Source organism: Periophthalmus magnuspinnatus, chromosome 1 (genome assembly GCF_009829125.3).
Source record: "Periophthalmus magnuspinnatus isolate fPerMag1 chromosome 1, fPerMag1.2.pri, whole genome shotgun sequence".
Classification (NCBI taxonomy): domain Eukaryota; kingdom Metazoa; phylum Chordata; class Actinopteri; order Gobiiformes; family Gobiidae; genus Periophthalmus; species Periophthalmus magnuspinnatus.
The window spans coordinates 6,601,880-6,629,730 of record NC_047126.1 but is presented as its reverse complement, the minus strand read 5'-3'; the positions used below and the strand labels follow the sequence as shown (position 1 = coordinate 6,629,730).

The following is a 27,851-nucleotide window of genomic DNA, read 5'->3' as shown; positions in this document are numbered from 1 at the left end:
CCCATAGAAGGAAAACACCTCCTCTTTAAGGATAATGAAAGGATTTCTGTGGAGGAAATCATTATGTATAAAAGTTGTTTTTTTTAGGTTGTCAATAGGCTATTTATATCACTAATTTATTCCATGACAAAAGCTCCACGTGACAATGCACTAATCACACTATGACGACACTGGTAGAACAAGTAAGACACATTTCCTTTAGTCTGTTTAATATTCTAGCCTACTTCTGAAATACTGGACTTTTTGGGGTTTAATCACGTTTAATTCGCGTGTAGCTGCGTCATTTAAAAACATATGAAGACGCCAAGATGTTAAACTTTTTTAACTGTCCCTGTGCGTAAAGTCCAGGCCCCGCCCCTGCCGCGTCACCACTCCCTACCTGCGCCAAACTCGGCCCAAACGCGGCATTTGACACTTCTCGCGTCGCTCTGTGTTTCCCTGTCCCACACGCCCCCTCTGCGTCTGCTCCTGACCCGGCTGTAGCCCCCCTCACCTCCTCCGGGAACCCTGCGCTCTAACCTCCGGAGGCACCGCGCGTCCTCGCTGCGCCGTGTCCGGACAGCGGCTCCAGGATGGCGGCTGTGAAGGCGCTGCAGCAGTGGTGCCGGGTCCAGTGCGAGGGATACCGGGACGTGAGCATCACCAACATGACCACAAGCTTCAGGGACGGGATGGCCTTCTGCGCGCTCATCCACCGGCACCGACCCGACCTCATGTGAGTACCAAGGGGCCGGGGAGAGGGACCGGACTGCGGGGGTTACGCACTGGGCTCCCCGTGGTTGTAGCGCGATGTTCGGAGCAACAACCCATGGACTACAAGAAGTTTAGTTTTTGTTTTAGTGAGGAGCAGTGTGGCTATACCAGGGCTGGAAGAAGCAGGCAACTCAGTTTTGTTTCTTAAAGATCCTATATTACCCAAAATGGACTTTTATGAGCTTTAAGACATGTTAGAATGTTGTTACCTCATGTTACCTTTTGTTTCATTCACACATGTTTGAGTAATCCTGGTTTATTAGTCTGTGTACATATCCAAAGCTCTAAATGCTCTGTTCCACCTTGTGATGTCATGAAGCAGTAGTTTTCAAGTTGAGGCTACATTTACCTTTTAATTCAGCAGAGATTGGCAAATGGCAGGGCTGAAATTATCCAAATGATTCTAATGAAAGTGTATGGAGAAGAACCTAAATATGCAGGGTTTGTGTGTTAAACATGTGTGAATGAAACAAAACACAACTTCAGGTCTGTTTGTGAACATAGATCAGAAAATGGGGTCAGGTTTATCAAGTTCTTTTTTTTTTGTGTGTCATGCTTTTGTATATTTATGGAGAATTGCCGCGTGGGAGCAGAGGTGACTTAGGCTTGTGGGTGGAGCATTGGGCAGAATCTTACAGCTAAACTTAAGGAGAGTTCAAATAGGGACCGGGAGAGATCGATAAAATACTGAAACGTGCGGGGATGACATCTAAAAACTCTTCAGGCATGTTTTTGATGAGCTTACAATGTTATAACATGGTAGAAAGCTACAAAAAAATCTATTTTGCGTAATATCCCCTTAAAGAGATTTACATCAAATAATAAAATATAATGATAATATTGTAAATGTATTTATATGTGTCCATTTTGTTACCATGGCAACACCAGACGCTCTAGGAGTTGGAAAAGCAAACTTGAATTTAAAGGAAGGTCCGCCACAAGCTAATCTCCATGGAAACGTTATATATTGGTATACTGATTAAACTGAGCTATCTGAGACATGACGATGAAGCCACCACGTGAAGTTACAGGTCAGATCTATGGAGTGGCAACCCTGCTCCCTGAAGAGTGCATGTTTTTCAAGGTTTTTTTTAGCAATACCTGTAATTGAAAACATGCAAGATAGAAGGTTGAATGTCATATTACAGTGAAACAATCCGCACAAAACGATACAGTTACCATACCATAGCACAGAGATAAGCATGTGTGCTGATCCCCATTAGAAAAGTGACCTAGTGCTCCTTTAAGTGAAAATATCTTCACTGAAAGAATATTTATCTTCACCTCCTTTTTTACTCATCATCACAACAAAGTGCCGCATGCTGTCAGCCCCTCCCAGCTGCACATCACACTAGCGAGAAGCAGATTTGTTTTCATTTGTACCTAAATGACTACACGACGCTGCCGAATCCTATGAGTATGACCGATTAAGAAAGTAAAACTGGAGAAGGAAATATGTATGCCACAGTGGGCGAGTACCAGTGAAAGGAAAACAGAAAACAGAGTAGCTCAGAGCAGTGACGTCTTGAATACAGGAGAATAAATCACTCCAAATACAACTTCAGAGCTCTGAAAAGTCAGTTTTTAGGTCTAATTTAAGTGATTACACAATATTAACACAAAAAAAAAATTATGATATATTTGACCAATTTATTGAATTTCAATATTTTAAACTGTACAAATCCTGAGCTTGTCTCCGTGTCCACCTCTGCTAATGATTCTTACAGGAAAAATTGGAATAACATAAGTTTTACAGGAACTTCCCCATTCTTCAAGAGGTCAAATATGGAACAATCGGTTAATTATACAACGAAGACCGCCCACTCCTGCTTAATGACCTGTACAAACATGCTCAGAAATGTGATTCCTGTATTATTTTATCAGTTCAGTTTCAGTTCCACATGGAATTTACCTGGACGACTGAGGGATTACACAGATATAAGGCCAAATCGGAATATAAAAGACAGTACTTTCATTTAATATTGAAAATCATATTCTATTGTCTAGATAAAGAGTGTTTTTAATTACCATCATAGTATCAGAATTGGTTTTGAGTATCCAGTCTATTCCTTAGTATCGAAATAGCGTTCTTTCTGCTGTTGTCCCATATAAACCCTATAATCTGAAAAAGTTTTGGTTTACAAATTTTGGTCGACTCCATCATCGGATTAATTTCTAATTCACAAAGTTAAAATGGTGTTGTTTTGAATGCAGCCTTGGTGTAATAAAAAGACAAACTTTACCTGTGACACCCTGTCCCTTTCCCTCATAACCCATAAAAGAGGCGAGTGTTTCAGCTGCTGTTTTGTTCCATCACATATCCAACACTTCTTGGGGGTCGTAGATCACTAATCTCCTCCCGTGCTTGGTCATTTCCTGCCAGCACATCAGCTGTTTCGCATCTTTGGACTTGGCTCTGGATGAGGCTTATGTGCCTATAGACATGTATCTACCATGAGCACGGTGTACATTGGGAAATTGAATCTACTTACTCTATTAAACGACTGAAGAAAAAGCTGAGGACACATAGGCTTATAACAGTGAGCACATATAGGCCTGTGTGTGTACAGAGCAGAAACAGTGCTGTACTTTTGCTCTGATACTAAACTCACATTTGCATAGTAGAATTGTGCCATGAATAAGAGGCGCAGTTTCTAATGGTAAATCATGAGCAACAGGCCCACAACACGACACCAAAACTACAAATATTCTAACTCCGGAATGGTTCTGATATCACGATGATTATGTGAGTTTCAACATTATATCGTACTTTCTTTATATTCCCATGTGGCCTTGTATCTGTGTAATCCCTCAGTCGTCCAGGTAGTTTCCATAGTGGTCCATGGGTGTATACTAATCTATGTCTTATACTTGATCTGACACAGCTCAAAATCATTTTAAAGCTATTCAGGAAAGGTTCATTTCTATCCTGTGAATGGGATTTTTTTAGTATCAATACCTGCTCAAATAAGTGTCTAGTTTTGATATTAGTTTTAGTATTGATTAGTATGTGATGTCTCATACTTTTGATTACCCTAAACGACTATTGCCCTACAGCAGCTTTTAAAGGAAATAAACCACTGTCATTCTTGTTCTGTGTGTTGCAGAAATTTTGACTCCCTGAAGAAAGAAAACGTCTATGACAACAACAAACTGGTGAGACGTGTTCCATGTCTTGTGAACTGTGTCATAATGACTGGGATCACTCTGACTCTAGGATTGCACTAGTGTTTGAGTCCTCATTGGACTTTGGAGCTTTGTAAAAGTGAAAGTAACATTCCGCAGTGCTGAGGGGAGCAGCTGTGGCATGTCTGAGCCTGCTCCTCCGTCCCACTGCCATGCCACCTTTTTATAATGTTATTTATAATAGAATCTGATGAGGAGCAGACATGTTGTAAGCACATAATGTCGCAGTAAGATTAGAAATTAGACTGGACTCAGGATTGTTGGGTTACTTGGTCAGATTACATAATAGTACATAATGGTCAGATATTGGCTGTTACCTGTATATCAAACCTACAAACACTTTAAGACAGAAACTGGTTTAACCAAAGAGCAAATCCCTCAGACACAAACAAAGCAGTGTGGTGTAGTACATTCAGTGTAGTAAAGACTGCAGTGAGCGTTATGTCGGAGAAACAAAACAGCTGCTTCATGAGAGAATGTATCAACACCATCGCTAGAGCAGCTCGGGACGCCAATCTGCTGTACATCTCAAAGCCACAAACCTTTCCTTTGAAGGTAGTGAGGTACAGATCTTAGCCAATGAAAAGAAATGGTTGTAGAGGGGAGTTAAAGAGGCCATTTTTGTTAGGAAAGACAATCCATCTTTGAACAGGAACGGGGGCCTGAGACATAATTTATCTCACATTCATGACTCCATCCTTAGACCTTAATATAAACAAGAAAAACAATAGTGCTAACCAGTATGCTAAGTGTGAGAGCACCCATCAGGGGCCTGAACGATTAAGCAAAATATGACTCAGGCACAGTTCAGACTTAGTGTAGTTGAATAGACTTGGCTTTCAAATATAAACTGTAAACAGCAGGTGTGTTAGTTTCAGTGTAGTTATCTCCTCCCTTCAGATAAATATAAGGCAGTGTCCACCAATAATCTGACCAGAACTGAAGAAGAGACTTGAATGAGCAGCGAAACGTCTTCACTCTAAAACCTTTGTCCAGTCGACAGAATTGCATTTTTCTTTTACTATAGATCTTACCTGGACGACTGAGGGATCACACAGACATGTTATCTGTATACTCAGTCACTCATATTAAACTTATTGGTTTGTGCGGCTCACATGAAGAGCTCTCTGTGAAAAAATTGACTCCCAAAAGTCTTGTCTTGTCATTGTCATTGTGTCCTTGGGAAGACACTTGTCCCCCCTCGCCTCCAGGGTCTGTGTACACTGATGTAAATGGGTGAGTGGTTCCTTGATGGAAAGTGCTTTAAGTGCATTGAAAGTAGAAAAGTGCTATATAAATGTGGCTATTTATGTGACAATTTATTTACTGGCTGAACACCTTAAAATGTTTGAAATTTTATTCAAACAAATGTGCTCTGTAGTTACACGACGGATAAGTAAGTTACATAACACAATTGAATCCATTTTGTAATATCTTTCTGTTTTAAAGAATGATGTCCCCTGTCTGTGACTCAGGCCCCTTCTCACTCTCCTGGTGTCTCACTCTCTTCTGTTCTCCCCTATCTTTCCCTTAGACTCATGTCTCACTCTCTGTTGTCCTCTCTGTCCCCCCAGGCTGTCTGTCAGGCCCCTGTCTCACTCTCTGTTGTCTCCTGTCTCTCCCTCAGGCTCCTGTTTCACTCTCTGTTGTCCCCTCTCTCTGTCCCTCAGGCTCCTGTCTCACTCTCTTATTGTTCCCTTTCTGTGTCTCCTCTACTGCCTCCTGTCTCACTCTCTGTTGTCTCATGCCGCTCTCAGGCCCCTATCTGACTCTCTGTTGTCCCCCATCTCTCCCTTTGGCTACTATCTCACTCTGTTGTCCCCTGTCACCCACAGGCCCTTGTCTCAATCTTTGTTGTCCTTCTCTCTCTCTCAGGCTCATGTCCTACTCTTTGTTGTCTCCCGTCTCTCCCTCAGGCCTTAGTCTCACTCTCCTGGTGTCTCACTCTGTTGTCCCCTGTCACCCACAGGCCCTTGTCTCACTCTCTGTTGTCCCCTGTCTCTCCCTCAGGCCCCTGTCTCACTCTGTTGTCCCCTATCTCTCTTTCAGGCCCCTGCCTCACTCTGTTGTCCCCTATCTCTCTTTCAGGCCCCTGTCTCACTCTGTTGTCCCCTATCTCTCTTTCAGGCCCCTGCCTCACTCTGTTGTCCCCTATCTCTCCCTCAGGCCCCTGTCTCACTCTGTTGTCCCCTGTCTCTCCCTCAGGCCCCTGTCTCACTCTGTTGTCCCCTGTCTCTCCTTCAGGCCCCTGTCTCACTCTGTTGTCCCCCGTCTCTCTCAGGCCTTCAGTGTTGCCGAGCAGGAGCTGGGTATCCCCGCTCTCCTGGACGCAGAGGACATGGTGGCCCTGCGAGTACCCGACCGCCTCAGTATCCTCACATACGTGTCCCAGTACTACAACTACTTCCACGGCCGATCCCCCAGTGAGTACCCCATTTGGAGCGGGCCGGGGTGGTCAGAGGGGCTGAGGGCTGGACGAGGGGATGAGGGGGCAGTTCATGGAGAGCGTGTGTCTCTCTGTTGTCATGGCAACCGCACATTCATAACATTCTGAGCGGCCTATTCATAGCCTCTATTTACAGAACACTTTTCACCATTCAGAGGGTAAAGTATTTTGTTTAATTGCCATGACAACAGTGCTAATTATGCATTACTCTGAAAATGTGCCTTTTCTAGTAGAAGGCAGGGCTTTTGCTTGTCTTATGCTACAGCTTTGCCTGGAAAGCTCCACAGTATGGCATTAAACTCTTCTATGTCCATGGCGACAAGCATGTGACACGACCTGGTCAAGTTGCAGGTCAGATATGTGGAGGTATTTTTGAGTAATAAAAACACAAGTCATTAAATTATGCTAGATCGATCAATTTAATGCCATAGTGGGGAATATTCAAGGCAAAAAAAAAATCTTTCTTGTCAGTTCTGTTGTTGTCTTAGCTCAAAAATGGCATTATTGAGTAACCAAACTTATGAAATCAACTATCAAGAAATACTGTCACATCTTTGTAAGTGTGTGTTTTTGTCCGTTTGCTAAGTTCTTTCAAAAACAGTGACTCATCCTGTGCGTTCTGTAGAGAGGTTAAGTGTGACGTCACTTCTGTGTCCAACGCACCTCAGCTGATTGAAAACGGTTTACAGTTTCCTCTTTTGTCACATCTTGCGTTTAAAAAGGATTACAGCTGTTTAACACTGACACGGTTTAAAGTGTGTCAGAAAATGTACAGAGGAGGGTGAGATAAGAAGCTGGACTGGGCTAAGGTGATGATAGCGGTGACTGGCAGTTAGTATTACCCGTGTGTATATCGCTCTATCCTTTGTTAGATCACATCACGTAACATTCCCATACTTAGAAATTATATGAAGCCTTCTCAAATGTGACTTGAGCAACAACAACGGATGTGGTCCCGAGATTCTGCTGTGTCAGACAGATGCCAAACCAGAGCCAGAGTGTCTTTATTTGGTCATTTTATTATTACAAACAAAAAAGCAGGATGCAAGATGAATCCTTTCACAAGTAAAGTTCACCACACTTAGTTTACTGCTTCAAAAGTGTTGGTTTAGCCAAGCAAGCGGCTAATGAATGTAAATGTAACCCAGGTAAGAAACATGTATATTGGTAATGAAGGTATTTAAAATAACAAAATCAAACATAAATAACAGAAAACAGTTGTTACCATTGACTTCAGTCCTTGTCATTCATAAATTATTCGATTAAATCTGTTTTGCGGCAACCAGCTGTTAAGAGAAGTATACTACTGCGCACTACAGCTACTCTATGTATTTAATAAGAAGAAACTTGTTGCTATTAAAATCTTATTTCATAACATGAAAAATCAATACAAAATCTAAAATCCTCTGGAAAAGTGAGTGAAACTTGACTTTTGGTGGAGCTCTATTTACATTTATTCTTATGGGAGAAGTGTCCTGTCCCAACATGGTGGCTGTTCCATTGGCACTTGCTCCATCAGGTCAGAGCACTGGTGCAGGTTTTATCATTTCTGTGACTCCCATAGGCCCCTGCTCTCTGTCTGAATCATGACATGCAACCTCTTACCAGAACCTGTTGCTAACTTTTTCTTTAAAAAAAACTCAATATTCCTCTGATGCACTTACCAACAAAGAACTGTGTGTGTCTTGTGTTTGTGTGTGTCTTGTGTTTGTGTGTGTCTTGTGTTTGTGTGTGTCTTGTGTTTGTGTGTGTCTTGTGTTTGTGTGTGTCTTGTGTTTGTGTGTGTCTTGTGTGCGTGTGCGTGTGTGTGCAGTTGGAGGTATGGCAGGTGTGAAGCGTCCAGCAGAGGGATCCACAGAGCAGCAGCCTGCGGGGAAGAAGAACGCACCGGTGTCTGCCAAAGTGTTCCCCATGTCTGGACCGGCCAAGGAGAACCTCCCCCCCTCTGCTCCCCGGGACACCCACAGACAAGAGAAACAGGTGAGACCAAAATGAGGGCCATCAATAACAGCCTCTCATGCATGTTTGTAGTTTCATTTTATTAATTTTATTAACTCCAGGAAATCTTTGCAGATGTACTGGCAAATGTCTGAGTCATTGAAATGTGGATTGTGCAAACTTTATTTTTTTAGCTTTTAACAATGTTCCCTCATCAAAAACATGCCTAGAGTTGTATTTTGCTTCATTCATGCTGGTTTCAAAATTGCAGTTTTGCCCCTGAGTCATCAACAAAACATTTGGTCTAAAGGATTTGTTGCATCACAGGTAAATGCTCTGTGGAGTTTTTTTTAATTAACAAATCATTCCCAGACTTGTTCAGAGCGTTTCACATTGCACATTGCTTACATTAACTTGACTGATGACTGTAGATGATGTTTCAGCGGAGGTCATCTGGACACCAGAAGCCATTTTCAATTGGATAATACTGGCTTAAACAGTACGATTTATCTTACTGTCAGTAAATAAATCCAATCCCAAAGGAAGGAGTTTTACAGTGAAACAGCCCTGCCCATAGTTCAGTAGCTAACGTCATTATGGGTCATTATGTCCCTATTGTGTGTTTGCAGTCTCACCTGTTGCATTGTTGTAAGTAGTTTACTTTAACACATTCCTTTACTCCCCTTACAAACCAATTTTTCTCTGTTTAAAATGTGCACCTCGCTGATTGAGTGATTTGTGGTTTTAAGATGAAGATGGACGGCGGACTGTAAACTGTTAAGCACAAATCACTCACTCACTTTGAAGACCCATAATGATGTTAGCCAGTAAACAAGGACCGGACACTGTCACTGTAAAACTTTGTGGCTGGAGTTAGTTACTCAAAGTAGGATAAATTCTAGTACCTCCAGTCCATTCCAACAAATTGAAAATGGCAAGGCAAGGCAAGTTTATTTGTATAGTAGAATTTGTACACAAGGTAATTCAAAGTGCTTTACAGAATAAGAAAGACATTAAAATCACACAAAACATAAATAATCATAATCGTTTGCACCCTTTAAAAACTCTCTCTCGCACTCTTTAAACACTCAGTTTAAGAACGTTCCCATTACTTTACAAAACTTTCCAGTCACTTCTCAAATACTTTCCTGTCACTTTACTATGTCTAATAAAAGTCCGTCAGTCCATGTTTCTTTTGTCATCATAAAATTACCATTAAAAGAGAAGAGTGCAGAATAAAAACCTTTCAGTCGTCTGCACAGCTAAACAGAACCGTTTTGAGCCTGGATTTAAATATTGTCAAAGTCGAAGCCTGTCTCACATCTTCAGGAAGAATGTTCCAAGTTTTATCTGCATAAAACTGAAACACTGGCTTCTGGATGGAGCCGAAACATGTTGATTGAAAAAACAGAGTCCAGATCCCCACAGATGAAACCTTGTCTACATTGAACCACTCTTGGATGAATAAGGGATTACACAGTCCTTGATGACATTAATGTTTTCCCCCACGGTAATTCCCTCTGCTGCTAGTAAATGGAGCGCTGACATTTTCGATTCTCCACTTATTAATATCCACTCAAAAGCTTGGACAAACGTTTTCATTCATGCTTCTTCTTTATTTCCATGGCAAGGCAAGGCAAGTTTATTTGAATTACCTTGTGTATGAATTGTGCTATACAAAGTGCTTTACAGAATAAGAAAGACATTAAAATCACACAAATCAAAACATAAATAATCACAAATAATCATCATAAAATTAACATTAAAAGAGAAGAGTGCAGAATAAAAACCTTTCAGTCATATGCACAGCTAAACAGAACCATTTTGAGCCTGGATTTAAACATTGTCAAAGTCGAAGCCTGTCTCACATCTTCAGGAAGACTGTTCTATGATTATTTACACTGTAGATTCTCACTGAAACAGAACAAAACTATGAATGACCCATATGGATGTAGCAAACAAAAAACAAACTCAAAATAAGTCTCAAGATTTTATGTACTAAAAAAAATAGCCAGCCTTTGCTTTGATCATTGCTTTGGATTTATGTCATTTCTTGACCCGGACGTGGCACAGATGTGAAGTGAAAACCATGTGACTCATCGTGAAGTTCACTGAGAGAAGGCCAAGGGTTTGCAACACTGTTAAAAAAGCAAAGGTTTCATACTTTGAGGATTTGAATATAGAATATAAAAAAATATTGAGTTGAGTTTTTCTTTGCTACATAATTCCATAAATCTTACGTTGTATATTTGATGTCTTCAGTATGTATATAAAATGTAGAAAGTTGTAAACATAAAGGGTGTGTTCAAACATATGACTGGTAGTGTACATAATGCCCCTTTAATAACTGTAGAGGATTATTATAGATGATAAGAGCAGACTTTGACCTCTGACTCTGGCACAACCTGGACTCTCCAAACTAAAAGCAGAAGAAAAGGTTGCACAAACGTGTTGCTACACTTGGTCACGTCAGAGGTGGGTACAGTAGTCAAACATTTTACTCAAGTAAGAGTAAAATAATATAATCTCAAGTAGAAGTACAAAGTAGTGGTCCAATCAAGAGTAAAAAAGTATTGGAGAAAACTACTACTCAAATACGAATAACTGTAGGGACATAACATCTGATTTATAATTTGAAGTTGATGTAATTTGAAGGATAAAATATTAAATAATGCAACAAAATCCTGTATTTTCAAATGGACACAAAAATGAGACAAACTAAAATCATGTCTAAAGAAACACAAATGTTCAAATAATTTCATACTGTCAACATAAAGCTTTTGTCACTTGTAGACAACTTTTACTCAAGTAAGAGTACTGTTACATCAATAAAAGAAATCACTCAAGAGGTGTATGCTGCTAGAAAAGTACAATTCCTTCAAAATGTAACTCAGTAAATGTATCTGAGTACTTTCCACTTCTGGTCACATGACTCCATACTGTGTGTTTTGTTTGTTGCGTATGAGGAGGAAGCTTTAGTCTGACGGTGACCACTTCTCTGTGTCTCTTTACAGGACATCCCAGCAGAGCGCACCCCTCAGACCGGTACCCTCAGCAACAAGTGTGTGTCCTGCAACAAGCATGTCCATCTGGTGCAGCGCCACCTGGTGGATGGGAAGCTCTACCACCGCAACTGTGCCAAGTAAGGGAGCGCTCACACCTGTCCTGTCCTGGTTTGGCCCTGGTTTGAGACCAGTTTAGTCCTCATGCAGACTTGGGTTGGTCCTGTTCAAGTATTGAGCTAGTCCTGCTGTAGTCCAGGTTTAGTTCAGGGTTTAGTCTCAGGTTAGTCCCAATTTTAATATGGTGAATGTGCAAGTGTCAACACAACCGATGAAGTAATCTTACATTCCAGGTTTGAATCGGAATCAGTTCTTGCCCGTGTCAGTGAAGGCGGCTCACAAACAAGAACTTGATTTGGCAATATGGTGCAGCACTAAACAAAGAATAACAATATAAACTATGATAGAATAATAAAAAAGGGCATACATTAAATTAAGGCAACAAAATAGACTTTGAAGAAGCACCAACACACCAGGGCAATCGTACGTGGCACTTACATAGTTTATAATAAGAAGGGAATGGATAAGATCTTAATATCAAATGCATCGTTTCCTCTTAACTGATAAAGAGAGATTGTTAAGGAGCTGTATTGTTAAGAAACTATAAAAGTGCCTTTTAGCATATTGTTTTATAAACTTATATTTGATCCGATTTCAACTAAAGGGAACAGTTTAGACTTAAGTATGGGCTGCATAATGACTCAACTACGATATAAAGCCCTTTAAATATGTAAATATATTAGAAAGACTAGTGTAAACAGATTTCTCAAAATAAATAGCTTATTACATTTATGTTATACCAAGACAGACTCAACACAGGGATAAAAAATAAATTGTATTAAATAAAAAAAATAAATAAATAAATAACTTTGTGTGCTTGGTTAACCTCACACTTCCTGTAGACATTTTTAGAGCTGGAATTCATGAAATTATTCTGAAATTGTAACTCTACAATTTTTAAGCCTTTTTATGTCCAAATCAATTTATAAAAAAAAGTAGAAAAAAGTAATTTGTGGATTATAATGTTTTTTCCCTCTTTTTTCCCCCCTCAGAACTTTAACAGGAAGTGCCTTCAGCGCAAACCTGCCTAAAAACTCATCTGTGTCCAGACTGGCCCCTGATCCAGACCCTGTGAAAACTGGATCTAGACCTGGTCCCAGCTGGCTTTCCCACAAAGTCAGCACTCCCTCTAGTGTCTCTTCTGGCACATCACATCTGCAGCCTGCTAACTCTGCTCCTGCCCCGTCCTCCTCCTCGAAATTTAGCACTCCATCTATATCCATATCTCCTCCAAAGACTTCCACACCTTCTACAACCAACATCTCCAGTAGATCATCTTCTGAACAGAATGCTAACTCTGTTCCTACCCCCTTCTCCTCCAAATTTACCACTCCATCCATATCTCCTCCAAAGACCTCCACACCTTCTACAACCAACATTTCCAGTAGATTATCTTCTCAACAGCCTTCTAACTCTGCTCCTGCCCCCTCATTCTCCTCCAAATTTAACACTCCATCCATATCTCCTCCAAAGACCTCCACCACCACACCTTCTACAACCAACATCTTCAGTAAGTCATCTTCTCAGCAGCCTGCTAACTCTGTTCCTACCCCCTTCTCCTCCAAGTTTAGCACTCCATCCATATCTCCTCCAAAGACCTCCACAACTTCTACCACCAACATCTCCAGTAAGTCATCTTCTCAACAGCCTGCAAACTCTGCCCCCTCCACCTCCAAATTTAGCAATCCATCCATATCTCCTCCAAAGACCTCCACAACTTCTAAAACCAACATCTCCAGTAAGTCATCTTCTCAACAGCCTGCAAACTCTGCCCCCTCCACCTCCAAATTTAGCAATCCATATATATCTCCTCCAAAGACCTCCACAACTTCTACAACCAACATCTCCAGTAAGTCATCTTCTCAACAGCCTTCAAACTCTGCCCATTCCACCTCCAAATTTAGCAATCCATATATATCTCCTCCAAGGACCTCAGAAGCGTCTAGATCAAACATCTCCAGTAGGTCATCTTCTCCAGCACCTGCAAGCTCCTCTAGTACCACTAGCGTCATCTCATCCCGTCTGGCTCTGTCTACTCCAGCCAGCACCTCCAAATCGGATACAAAATCGGAATCTACAACATCAACAACTCCTGTCCCTGCGGCAAGGACCTCCATCGCGTCCAAAAATCTCCAGTCCAAGCTCAAGTTCTTCGAATCCGGTGATGGAGACCACAACGGGGAGGAGAAAGGAGGTAGGACTGGTTTTGTCACGATACTAACGTTTCAAGGTTGATTTTAGTATTAAGGAACAGACTTGATTTTAAAGGTCCTTTATTACGTGAAATTGATTCTTGTGAGCTTCAGCGTCAGCCTAAATCTGCAGGGTTTGTGTGTTAAACATGTGAGAATGAAACAAAACACAACTCCAGGTCTGTTTGTGATGAGGAAACAACGTTATAACATAGATCAGGCCATTTAAGTATCGATTAGTATCTGATTTTCAATACTTTTGGCAACTCTAGGTAAGACCCAGCGTGCGGAGATATTCAGTGGGCAGAGGGAGGAGCAAACAGCCAATCACTCGGTCACGATGGTGATCGAGGTTGGGGACAAGAAGAAGGAGCAGAAGGAGCAGAATGAAGCCAAGGCATTAGCTGCAGCCATCATCTCCAAGAAAGTGATGGAGGACAAGAACAACAGACCAGCCTTGACCTCCAACAAAACCAAGTGAGTTCCTCCAGATTAGTTTTAGGGGTGTGTCTAGCTTTGTATGTTCCACAGAATGGCATTAAAGCAGACCTATTCTGCAAAATGGACTTTTCAGAGCTTTTGACCATGTGATAGTTGTTTCCTTTCACCATTTGCTCACCTGAAGTTGTATCTGGAGAGATTCGTGCATGTTTGAGCAATCTTTAATCATTTATTTTGAAGAAGTCATATTGCAGATCAACCCTCTTTGTTCTCGAGTTTTATCTTCTTAATCGGTGTTACACGTAGGATTTGACAGCATCGTGTAGTCATTTTCAAATAGTAGATGAATATTGTGATTTAAAATGTGCAAATTATAACATAATGATCCACAAATGTAACAGATTAGAACTATAGAGCAGACACAAGCACAGTATGTCTTTAAGCCCCAAAAATGTTGTTCCAGCTTTCATATATTGAATGATAAGTTGAAAGTAATTATCATGACAGGTCTTGTGAAAAGTGCGTTAAAACTCATCGAGGTGAATAATTAAAGTGCTAAGAATGTGTTAGGAAAGTGTAGAATAACTTTGGACTACTGCAAATCTTACAAAATGAAATACTTCAGTTTTTCATGTTTTTTTAAGGCTGTAAAAATGTTCATGTTTTTCAAGGTAGTTTTAACAATAAAAACTACTGTAACTGAGTAAATGGGAGTTAGATAAGTTTAAAATCATACTGTGGAACATTCTCGGGAAAGCAATAACATCTCTCTAAACTCCCATCAGAAACGTTACGCAGTGCATCTTAAAACTGCTAAACTACGGCTGAAGAAGAAGATTCAACTGAACAATCTTATTCTGTCTTTTTACTGAAGATATTCCTCAGCTGCACATTTCATACCAAGGCTGTGTCTTTCCACAGACAAAGCTCAGAGGCCCCTAAGAAGGAAGAGGAGGGGAAGAGGGGGAGGGTCCGACTGCGGGCCAACCCTTTTCTGCTGGCGGACCTGAACACCAGCACGTCCCTGGACCCCAAAAGCACTGACATGAGCACTGACAGGAGCACTGACAGGAGCACTCCTACAGACTCCAGAGGGGCCCCTACACCAAGGAGCACCTCCCCACATCCTTCAGGTACTCGAATACATATGTTTTTAAAGTGGAACTAAACACTAACACTAACTTTTTGCCACTAACCTGTGTATATGGTGTATATGGCATTAGCTACTGTTCCCAGTGCTTTATTTGGCAATTTTAGTGGAAACTAGGTAAATTTACAGCTTTCTGGTCAAAAACTGAGCATGTCCTGCCTCTAAGGGTCACTGCCATTCCAAGTACTATGTGACATCAGCAGGACTGCCCTGATTGCAGCTAGGTATTTATGATTACACAGAAAACACCTGTCTGCAGGGGCGGAGTTTGAGCGGAGTTAGACCAGTCACTCTGTTCCTTATACGTCTAAACTCTCCCCACAGCCACATTTCAGATAGAGCTACTAAACTGAACAGTACCTGGAGGACTAAAGGGGAAGAGGGGTGGGGTCTGGAGGTGTAAGGAATGGTATCCACACTTCAAGCCCCTGCCACCAGGTGCTTGTAATAAGAAACACCTGGCTGTAATCAGAGCAGTCCTTTGTGATGTCACATAGTACTTGAAATTGCAGTGGCCACTGGAGGCAGCACAAACTTGATGACTAAAAACAGTAGATAAGGTCATTAAAACACCATATACACAGCTTAGTAGCCAAAAGTTGATTTAGTGATTTAGTAGTTCCACTTTAAGTTCGAACACTTAAGTATAACAGCACAATTTCAATACATATAGTTTTAAAATAGGTTGACTTGTTTTTGTTTTTTGTCACTATTATTTAATTGGGTAACAGTGGTTAGAGCAACCCGGAGGTCGGAGGAGCAATTCCCGCTCAGACTAAGTTCTGTCATTGTGTCCTTAGGCAAGACACTTCACCCACATTGCTTAGTATGAAAGTGGTGTGTGCGTAAATGATTGGTGGATGTCGGATGGTGCAGATTGGCAGCCTTGCTTCCGTCAGTCTGCCCCAGAGCAGCTGTGGCTACAGTAGTAGCTTACACCATCATTGAGTGTGGAGTGAATGAGTAATGCCTTTAGTGTAGCACTTTGAGAGGCTTTGACAAGCCTGTAATGTACAAGTGTAATTATTATTGATTCAATTAGATTTTGTCTTATTAAAAATTGATAAAAATGGCCTTTAATATTAATTTCTGAGCATGAACAAGATAATGTTCCTCAAGTCTTCAGTCTGCTTCAAACCACATGCTTTCACTGACAGAGGACTGGCTGTAGACATCTCCAGTACAATGTGATTAACAGGACTAGTATAAATTATAAAGTCTTCTCCCTGCTCCATAGGTCAACAGACTGAGGTCCCGTCTGACTGGAGAACCCGACTGAAACCTGTGTCCAAAGAGACCAAAGAGCCCAGGTTAGTCCTTTGTCCTGTCCTCCTCGTCTCTTCTTTTCTGAGCATCAAAGGGACTTAAAGTGTGCATGTGTTTTTGGTGGGATTGTACCTAACCATAACCCTCAAGTTTAACTGTGGTATCAAGTACTTAATAAAAGGTATGTAAATTAAAGGAACTGTACGTGTCCTGCACTTATACAGTTTTAAAAATGAACTGCAATCACAACAGAACCTGTGTCCAGAGCCTTAACCTGCAGATAGAGGATACATGGAAGTGTTTGTCATTCTCAGTGTATGGACAAGCCTCATGTAAAAGCTCAAAACCTCCAGAATTCACTCACTGACCTGCAGAAGCTCCACTAGCACTAATTAATGATGCCTGCGGGTCCTGGGGTTTAGGTAGTGACCATTCAGATCAAAGAGGCGTTTTAGGTTTAAACTGGATTTCAGCATTGAAACTGGCAACTCAAATGAGGGGGTCATGTGAGGCTCATTCTGCTCTTTGATTGGATAATTGTCTCGAACCAAAACACCAAATTATAACATGAATAACTGGGACATTATGTGCATGTGCATGTGTATTTATGAATAAGAATAAATCAGCATTTGAATTGTTATGTTCAAATCAAATATAGCTTTTATCCTCTCATCTGGGGACACAGTTTGGTCAGGGTTATTTTAAATCCAAAATCCTACATACAGTTCCTTTTAATCATTAGTAAATTATCTCTTTTTTATGTTACATTCACTGTCTTTTCTACCATGATTCACTCCCCGCTGTGACCAACAGAGGGCGCTGACACTTCACCTTTTTAAAACTATAAAAATCAAATTCCAAAACAAACTCCAAAATCACCCAGCATAACGTGTCTCCTTTAATTATCTCTGGAGCCGTCTGAATCCCGTCCCCCAGGAGGCTTGTCCCCGCTGCTCGTCCAAATGTCCCTACTGCCCCGAGGCTCGCAGGGGCCCCGCGGTGTGGACAGAGACATATGTCAGTGCACAGACCCTGTCCCCACATGACCCCGAAGAACCAGTCAAAACAAATATTACATTGATGAAATATTACCGAACCATTTATTAAAGTTTACATTGTCCAAAATTAGCCTTATATTAGCATGATATTTTTTAACCATGGGAAGTTTGAACTTTCTACATAAGAGCTGAAATCAGAAAGAGCTCTTTTATGTTTTTAAAGTCCATATATCGTCCCCTGACTTGATTTGTGCTTTGTCTAAGTAGTGAACTGAATCTATTAGCTTTATGTTGACTATAGCCGTGCTGAGAAACTTGAACGTGTGTGCCAAATCTGTCTCCATCGAGAATGTTTAAAAGTACGGTTTTAACTTGGTATCGTGCCACCACCATCAGAAAGTTACACGCTTTACCGTTAAAATTTAGATTAACACTGATGTTTTGTACAAACTTGTCTTTAAAGCTGCTCCGTCTCTGTCCCTTTCAGTGTGCATGCTTCTTTTACCCACTTTTTTTTACTTCTTTTATGCATATTTTTTCCTCCTGTGTGTTTCCCCAGCGCGGCCTCGTCCTCCCAGCCCACACCCAAACCCTGGACCAACGGATCAGGCCTGTCCCAGTCCACAGATCTGACCAGACTCGGCCCCAGCAGCTCTGTCATACCCCCGGCTCACAAAGGTACTGCAGGGACCAGAGGACAGTTTGGTTTGGGCAGAACACACGTAATGTCACACTCTCACGTATTTAAAAACATGACGCATCTGACTGGCATCCGCATTTTGGAACATGAGCTAATAAAAGTCAAATTTGAGCTCATGTTTAACCGTTTCTTTTTATGTGATAGTACTGTAGACATCTTTAATAACAGTAAAATGGCATGTCAGCATTTACATTTATGTCATGTCTTTGTATATTTCCTTTCTATCCTTTTGTGCGCAGGCTTCAACGCTCCTCCCAAACCCTTCAGAGCATCAGAGATCGCCAACAAATCCAAGGTATGTCCTCTGTCCTCTGTCCCCTGCCCTCCGCCCTCCTCCTCCTTTCAGAAAATACAATCCAGCATGTTTTTGTATGTGAGCGTAGGGTGCGTATTCGATTCAAAATACATAAAATGGTAAATAGTTGCATTTTTATATAGCGCTTTACCATCACTCACAGCACTTTACATCAAGGAACCGCTCACACATTCACACGCATTCACACGCACATTCACACGCACATTCACACACTGGGGGCGAGGTGGGTTAAGTGTCTCGTCCAAGGACACAATGACAGTTTTCATCTGTGGGAGCTGGGCCGGCTTTTGAAACGGCCAACCTTTGAATCAGAGGACGCACACATCTGTTGTCGTGTTTGTGCTGTGTACTCCCAGGGCAATGATTTATTGTTTGAAGGAGCCAGGTTCAGAAAGTCAGTTTGTGTTTTTTGAAACGTACTTTTGAAAGCCCAGCGTTTGTCGTGGTCAGCCTGTACAGCCGGTAAATACAAGCCTATTCAGTCAGTTATTTTCACTGTAGATCTGTTGAAATTAGCTATGTGAATATTCAGGTTTGTACGGTTTTCCAATGGACAAATATAAAGCCAGTGACAGTGAGTGTGCGTCCTTGTGCTGGTATACTTAAATATATATGTTTTTATGTTCTGTGCAGACCAAAGCAGGCTACATCCCTCAAGAGGAGATCCTGAGAGAGCTGCAGCAGATCGAGGACAGTCTGAATGAACTGGAGAGGACCGGAGTGGACCTGGAGCTAAAACTGAGGACCAGTGAGGAGAGTGAGTACACAGTATACGGCCACAAGGAGAGAGTACACAACCAGAGGAGAGAGTACACAACCAGAGGAGAGAGTACACACAACCAGAGGAGAGTATACACAAGCAGAGGAGAGAGTACACAAGCAGAGGAGAGTATACACAAGCAGAGGAGAGAGTACGCAACCAGAGGAGAGAGTACACACAACCAGAGGAGAGAGTACACACAACCAGAGGAGAGAGTACACACAACCAGAGGAGAGAGTACACACAACCAGAAGAGAGAGTACACAACCAGAGGAGAGCACACACAACCAGAGGAGAGCACACACAACCAGAGGAGAGCACACACAACTAGAGGAGAGAGTACACAACCAGAGGAGAGAGTACACAACCAGAGGAGAGAGTACACAACCAGAGGAGAGTACACACAACCAGAGGAGAGAGTACACAACCAGAGGAGAGAGTACACAACCAGAGGAGAGAGTACACAACCAGAGGAGAGAGTACACACAACCAGAGGAGAGAGTACACACAACCAGAGGAGAGAGTACACACAACCAGAGGAGAGAGTACACGACCAGAGGAGAGAGTACACGACCAGAGGAGAGAGTACACGACCAGAGGAGAGAGTACACGACCAGAGGAGAGAGTACACGACCAGAGGAGAGAGTACACGACCAGAGGAGAGAGTACACGACCAGAGGAGAGAGTACACACAACCAGAGGAGAGAGTACACACAACCAGAGGAGAGAGTACACACGACTAGAGGAGAGTACACACGACCAGAGGAGAGAGTACACACGACTAGAGGAGAGTACACACGACCAGAGGAGAGAGTACACACGACCAGAGGAGAGAGTACACACGACCAGAGGAGAGAGTACACGACCAGAGGAGAGAGTACACGACCAGAGGAGAGAGTACACGACCAGAGGAGAGAGTACACGACCAGAGGACAGAGTACACGACCAGAGGACAGAGTACACGACCAGAGGACAGAGTACACGACCAGAGGACAGAGTACACGACCAGAGGACAGAGTACACGACCAGAGGACAGAGTACACGACCAGAGGACAGACTACACGACCAGAGGACAGACTACACGACCAGAGGACAGAGGACAGAGTACACAACAAGAGGAGAGAGTACACACAACAAGAGGAGAGAGTACACACAACCAGAGGAGAGAGTACACACAACCAGAGGAGAGAGTATACACAACCAGAGGAGAGAGTACACACAAGCAGAGGAGAGAGTACACACAACCAGAGGAGAGAGTACACACAACCAGAGGAGAGAGTACACACAACCAGAGGAGAGAGTACACACAACCAGAGGAGAGAGTACACACAACCAGAGGAGAGAGTACACAACTAGAGGAGAGTAAGTTCATAGAACCAGGACCAGCAAAGACTGTCACCAGTACGGTCCATACTGAACCCACCCATAATAACACAACATATCAGCTGCTAACTCTCTCTACATGTCAACATGTTCTACATTATGTTGATCTGGAGATGGGTCGTCTGACTAAACGAGTGGTCAAAGATCGTTTCTTGATGTGCTGCAGATGGAGAGGACGAGTCTGTGATGAACGAGTTGATGGTGGACTGGTTCACTCTGATCAGGAACAAACAGGTGGCCATGCGCCGCGAGTCTGAACTAGTTTACATGTGAGTACCACACATCCCTCTGTGTACAGGGAACTGAAGTCTGGCTCATTCAGTCAGATTTACTATTGTAAAGTAGATTTATATCTATTTTCTTTAAAGATGACCAGAAACTTTATTTATTTTATTTTATTAATCCTATGTTATACATAGGATTGGGCAGCAGTCATACTCATTTTAATACAAAAGGAAAAAAAAGCAAAAACTCGCTATTATGATGTGCAGCTGTCCATAGGAGGAGGCCGACAGCATGCGGCGCTTTGTTGTGTCTAACATGGAAGTCAGTGGACGTGTTTTTTTTATAAATTCATTTTAGATGAATATTGTGACTTAAAATGTCCATATTATAACCTAATGATCCATGGGTCTCATATATTATGACTATATAGCAGACACAAGTTCAGTATGTCTTCTGAGAGTTAGTCTAAGAGACCTGAAAAAAATGATTAATCTGCAGTGTTAATCTGCTTGTTTGTGTCCAGAGGGAGGACTCAGGAGCTGGAGGAGGAGCAGCCCACAGTGGAACAGGAGCTGCGTATACTCTACAACAAACCAGGTCAGATTTGTCACCAGGGCAGCGGGAAGGGGCGGGGCCTGTGCTCCAGGGGCCAGGGTTTGAGCAGAGGAGTGGACCGGTGTACAGTTTGATTTTGTAACTTTTGTGAAGCCCTGTGAGGCGACTGCTGTTGTGATTTTAGGCTCTGCAAAAAAAAAAAAAAAAAAAAAATTAATTTGTCAGAGCAGGTGTGGGTGTGGCTTGAACAGGTGTGGGCGTGGCTTGAGCAGGTGTGGGTGTGGCTTGATCTGGTGTACTTTCTTTCACAGACCACTTGAAGACGACATGGGAGCGGCGCAGAGAGGAGGAGCTCATGAAGAAGCTGGTGGAGATCGTCAACAACAGAAACGAGATCGTGGAGGGACTGGACGAGGACCGCCTCAGGTCAGAGCTCCACTGCAGTCAGGGGACAGGGACAAAGAGGCCAGGAGACAGAGAGAGAGAGGACAGGAGACAGAGAGAGAGAGGACAGGAGACAGAGAGAGAGAGAGGACAGGAGACAGAGAGAGAGAGAGGACAGGAGACAGAGAGAGAGAGAGGACAGGAGACAGAGAGAGAGAGAGGACAGGAGACAGAGAGAGAGGACAGGAGACAGAGAGAGAGAGGACAGGAGACAGAGAGAGAGAGGACAGGAGACAGAGAGAGAGAGGACAGGAGACAGAGAGAGAGGACAGGAGACAGAGAGAGAGGACAGGAGACAGAGAGAGAGAGGACAGGAGACAGAGAGAGAGAGGACAGGAGACAGAGAGAGAGAGGACAGGAGACAGAGAGAGAGAGAGAGGACAGGAGACAGAGAGAGAGGACAGGAGACAGAGAGAGAGAGAGAGGACAGGAGACAGAGAGAGAGAGAGGACAGGAGACAGAGAGAGAGAGAGGACAGGAGACAGAGAGAGAGAGAGAGGACAGGAGACAGAGAGAGAGAGAGAGAGAGAGGACAGGAGACAGAGAGAGAGAGAGGCCAGGAGACAGAGAGAGAGAGAGAGAGGACAGGAGACAGAGAGAGAGGACAGGAGACAGAGAGAGAGAGAGGACAGGAGAGAGAGAGGACAGGAGACAGAGAGAGAGAGGACAGGGACAGAGAGAGAGAGGACAGGAGACAGAGAGAGAGAGGACAGGAGACAGAGAGAGAGAGAGGACAGGAGACAGAGAGAGAGGACAGGAGACAGAGAGAGAGAGGACAGGAGACAGAGAGAGAGAGGACAGGAGACAGAGAGAGAGGGAGAGGACAGGAGACAGAGAGAGAGGACAGGAGACAGAGAGAGAGGACAGGAGACAGAGAGAGAGAGAGGACAGGAGACAGAGAGAGAGAGAGGACAGGAGACAGAGAGAGAGAGAGAGGACAGGAGACAGAGAGAGAGAGGACAGGAGACAGACAGAGAGAGAGGACAGGAGACAGACAGAGAGAGAGGACAGGAGACAGAGAGAGAGAGAGAGGACAGGAGACAGAGAGAGAGGACAGGAAACAGAGAGGACAGGAAACAGAGAGAGGACAAGAGACAGAGAGAGGACAAGAGACAGAGAGAGGACAAGAGACAGAGAGAGGACAAGAGACAGAGAGAGGACAAGAGACAGAGAGAGGACAAGAGACAGAGAGAGGACAAGAGACAGAGAGAGGACAAGAGACAGAGAGAACAAGAGACAGAGAGAGAGGACAGGAAACACAGGAGACAGAGAGAGAGTACAGAAGACAGAGAGAGAGTACAGAAGACAGAGAGAGAGTACAGAAGACAGAGAGAGAGTACAGGAGACAGAGAGAGAGGACAGGAGACAGAGAGAGAGGACAGGAGACAGAGAGAGGACAGGAAACATAAAAAGAGGACAGGAGACAGAGGGGGGGACATGAGAGAGAGAGAGAAGACAGTAGACAAGAATAAAATAGATTGTTTCAGTCACTTAAAAACCCCATGTTCTGTGTTTGTTCATGTGAGTTGTATTTTCAGAGAGAAAGAGGAGGATGAGCAGCTCAACCAACTCATGCAGAGCTTCAGTGAGTCTCCTACACACACTACACACACTACACACACTACACACACTCTACACACACTACACACACTACACACACTCTACACACACTACACACACTCTACACACACTACACACACTCTACACACACTACACACACTACACACACTCTACACACACTACACACACTACACACACTCTACACACACTACACACACTCTACACACACTACACACACTACACACACTCTACACACACTACACACACTCTACACACACTACACACACTACACACACTACACACACTCTACACACACTACACACACTCTACACACACTACACACACTCTACACACACTACACACACTCTACACACACTACACACACTCTACACACACTACACACACTACACACACTACACACACTCTACACACTCTACACACACTACACACACTACACACACTCTACACACACTACACACACTACACACACTACACACACTCTACACACACTACACACACTACACACACTACACACACTCTACACACACTACACACACTATTCACACTCTACACACACTATTCACACTCTACACACTCTACACACACTATTCACACTCTACACACACTACACACACTATTCACACTCTACACACACTCTACACACACTATTCACACACTACACACACTCTACACACACACACACACACACTTATATAAGGTCCTATATTACACAAAATTGACTCTTGTGAGCTTTAAGAATATTGTTATTGCATCAAAAACATACCTGGAGTTGTGTTTTGTTTCATTCACACTGCTCCTTTTCCCTTTTGTTCAGTAGATGAAATTATTCAAACGATTCTAGTGAAGGTGTGTGGAGTTTAAAAACACAGTGGAGCACTTCCTCTATTACCACATGACATCACAAGGTGGAAGTGTTTTCAGCTTGAGAGAAGAACTCAGCCTAAATATGCAGGGTTTGTGTGTTAAACATGTGGGAATGAAACAAAACACAACTCCAAGTCTGTTTGTGAAGAGGAAACATTTATAACATAGATCAGAAAATGCCGTAATATGGGCCCTTTAAACAGTAAGGGTTTTAGTAGAAGATGACTGACCAGGGGTGGGCACAAGAGGGAGACACTGCACTAAAATATTAAAAACCAATGAAAAAAACAGAACAACAATCACACCTTTGAAAGTCTCAATCCACAATGCTGGAACTGCAGTGAGCTTTGTCATTTTGGTCTTAAAATGTTCGTATTAACCCGCTCTATGTGATCCTGGTTTACTTATTTTGCTATTGTGTCCCTAAATCAAGATATGAACATTAATAACAGACAAATCAGGCGGCTTCTTTCCCTGAGGTCGTGCCCGCCAGCGTTAGCATCAGGTCTAATAGTGGGCGGGAAGGGACCTTAGCCAATCAGGAGCGAGGCTGTTGAAGGTGTTTGGTTGCTATGATACTTGCGGTCAGATAAATCTACCCCGTAACTGTTTCATTTGACTGGAGCTGAACGCTGTGTGTGACTGAACCAGGACTGAACCGGGACTGAACCGGGACTGAACCGGGACTGAACCGGGACTGAACCGGGACTGAACCAGGACTGAATGAACCAGGACTGAACCAAGACTGAACCAGGACTGAATGAACCAGGACTGAACCAGGACTAAACAACAACAGACAGAACAACAACAACTGAACAACAATGACCAGACCACCATCATACTAGGGATGAACTGGAACTAAACCAGGACTAAAACCAGGACTAAAACCGGGACTAAAACAGGGACTAAAACAGGGACTAAAAAAAAACTAAAGGGACTAAAACTAGAAATAAACCAGGACTATACAACTGAACAACAACTGAACAACAACTGAACAACAATGACCAGACCACCATCATACTAGGGCTGAACTAGAACTAAACCAGGACTAAACCAGGACTAAACCCTCTTTAAACTCTTCATGGACTGGTTTAGAGTCCATATGGCTGTTTTTTAAAATCTTATCTACTGTACTTAAAATGTATAATAAACCTTTGGAATGAACATGAATTTTAAATAATTTAGATCAAATGAACCCATTTGTTGAGTAAATAAGACGGCTCATTTGAATCCCACATTACACTCGTCCTGTTTGAGTGTAGTGGCTCTCACACCTGAATAGCTGGTTGGCATTTCTGTCTCTCCATTTGAGCGTGTCTGTGTAGATATCCTGCTCATCTCTGCAGTGTCCAGTGTTTTGGAGACACTTGACTGAGAGTGGACACAACAACAGCGCGGTGCTTTTAGCTAATGGGGAGCGCGATCAGAGAGGGCTGACCCGTGACCCAGCCCGCCCAAACCGTGCTGGGTTTGTGCTGTTTGTGGAGGCGGAAATTCAAATGTTTGCAAAGTTAGTCCGGTTACCATGATGATTTAAAATGTTAACGTGACACTAGAATAAGATGAACGACCTCTTAATAAAACATAATCCTTTTAAACTGGAAGTACTGGTCTGCACTGCGGCTAGAATATCAACATTTGGAACATTTGGAATCAAAGTCGACCGGGACTAAACCAGGACCTAAACCAGGATTTAACCAGGATTTAACCAGGATTTAACTAGGGTGGGATGAACTAGGTCTAGGATGAACTATACTAAACCATGACCCAATTTAGGACAGAATTGGGATGAAACGGTGACAAAACGGTGATGAAACCGGGACAAAACCGGGACGAAACCGGGACGAAACCGGGACGAAACCGGGACGAAACAACAACAATTGAACAACAATGACCTGACCACAATCATGCTAGGGCTGAACTGGAACTAAACCAGGACTAAACTACTACTAAACTAGGACTAAATCGGGACGGACGAGGACTGGACTAATGTGAAATAAGGTCTTTTGAACCAGGACTTAACAAGTTCTAACCCTCAACCTTCCAGCGTGTTTGTGTGACATTATTAATACTGTGAAATGATAAATGCTCTGGTGTTGGACAGTTTAAATAATCACACTCTAATGTGAGGGACACGACTCAAACACTTCACATGTGCTAATCCTGTTTTGTGGTTGTCTGTGCAGACCTGAAGAAGGACAAGAAGAAGTCGTTTCTAGGCCGACTGTTCGGCAAGGACAAATGATCTCCTACGGGTGCTCTTATGGGTGCTCCTGTGTGAAAGGACTGCCCACAGGACATGTGAGAACCTCTGATCTCCTACGGGTGCTACCGTTTATGCTCTTACGGGTGCTGCTATGGCCGGGTGCTCCTTTGGGTGCTCCTATGAATGCTTCCATGTGTCAGCTGAAAGGCCACATGAGGACCTTTGAACTCCTATGAGTGCTTCCTCGGGTACTCCTGTGTGTGATCAAGGCTTGACATCACCATTACCCATGGACTATACCCTTAGCCATAGCGAGGATTAGATTATTTTTAAATAAATGCATTTTATTTTTATGAAATAATAAATGAACTTAACATCCCCAGAGGTGAGATTAGAACATCAAATGTGACCAAGTAAAAGTGCAATATATTTTATCTGTTATCAGCACTACTGGACTGGACCAGTGACTTAAACCAGGGACTTAGACCTGAGACTCAGACCTGGGACTTAGACCTGGGACTTAGACCAGGGACTCAGACCTGGGACTTAGAACAGAGACTTAGACCTGGGACTTAGAGCATAGATTTAAACCTGGGACTTAGACCTGAGACTTAGACCTGAGACTTAGACCTGGGACTCAGACCAGGGACTCAGACCAGGGACTCAGACCAGGGACTTAGACCAGGGACTTAGACCTGAGACTTAGACCAGGGACACAGACCAGAGACTCAGACCAGAGACTCAGACCAGAGACTCAGACCAGGGACTCAGACCTGGGACTCAGACCTGGGACTCAGACCTGGGACTTAAACCAGAGACTTAAACCAGAGACTTAGACCAGGGACTTAGACCGGGGGACTTAAACCGGAGGACTTAAACCGGGGGACTTGGACCGGGGGACTCGACCCAAGGATTAGACCAGGGACATGAGTGCCACATGTTTACATTTTGTCCGCTAAACCAGGACTAAACCAAGTCTAAATATTCATGTGATTATAGTAGTTTTAAATGAGGACAAAACATGCATATAAACTCTAAAATACCCAAAGTATACAGTACTTACTCCTCCGTTTGAGAAACACTGATGTCTATATGAACCATACTTCATGATCACACGGCAGCAGAGTCTCAGCACTGCACACTTTAACTCACTGCTGCTTGGAGATTATATATAGACCACTATGCTTATGTTGTTAAAGCAGCACTATGTAACTTTTCAGATGTGTTTATCTTTGTTGTATGCAGTATTTTAAACTGAGTGTGCTTCCCATGGTCCATATTGGATCTGAGGGTGGAGGAACATGATTTGAATGTGTCAGTGATGT

The 27,851-nt window shown here is 43.0% G+C and overlaps 1 protein-coding gene across 1 annotated transcript; it reads left to right on the top strand.

Annotated features, from left to right (window-relative positions):
* The first annotated feature begins 412 nt into the window (after positions 1-412).
* LOC117371050 (MICAL-like protein 2) lies at positions 413-27,851 on the top strand. The gene is made up of 17 exons (XM_033966642.2): positions 413-715; positions 3,861-3,909; positions 6,221-6,362; positions 8,199-8,365; positions 11,338-11,465; positions 12,438-13,639; positions 13,910-14,114; positions 15,000-15,211; positions 16,466-16,538; positions 18,052-18,170; positions 18,432-18,487; positions 19,142-19,265; positions 20,818-20,920; positions 21,400-21,473; positions 21,743-21,857; positions 23,414-23,460; positions 26,507-27,851. The coding sequence occupies exons 1-17, from the start codon at positions 573-575 to the stop codon at positions 26,563-26,565; spliced, it is 3,018 nt and encodes a 1,005-aa protein (XP_033822533.1). The 5' UTR covers positions 413-572; the 3' UTR covers positions 26,566-27,851.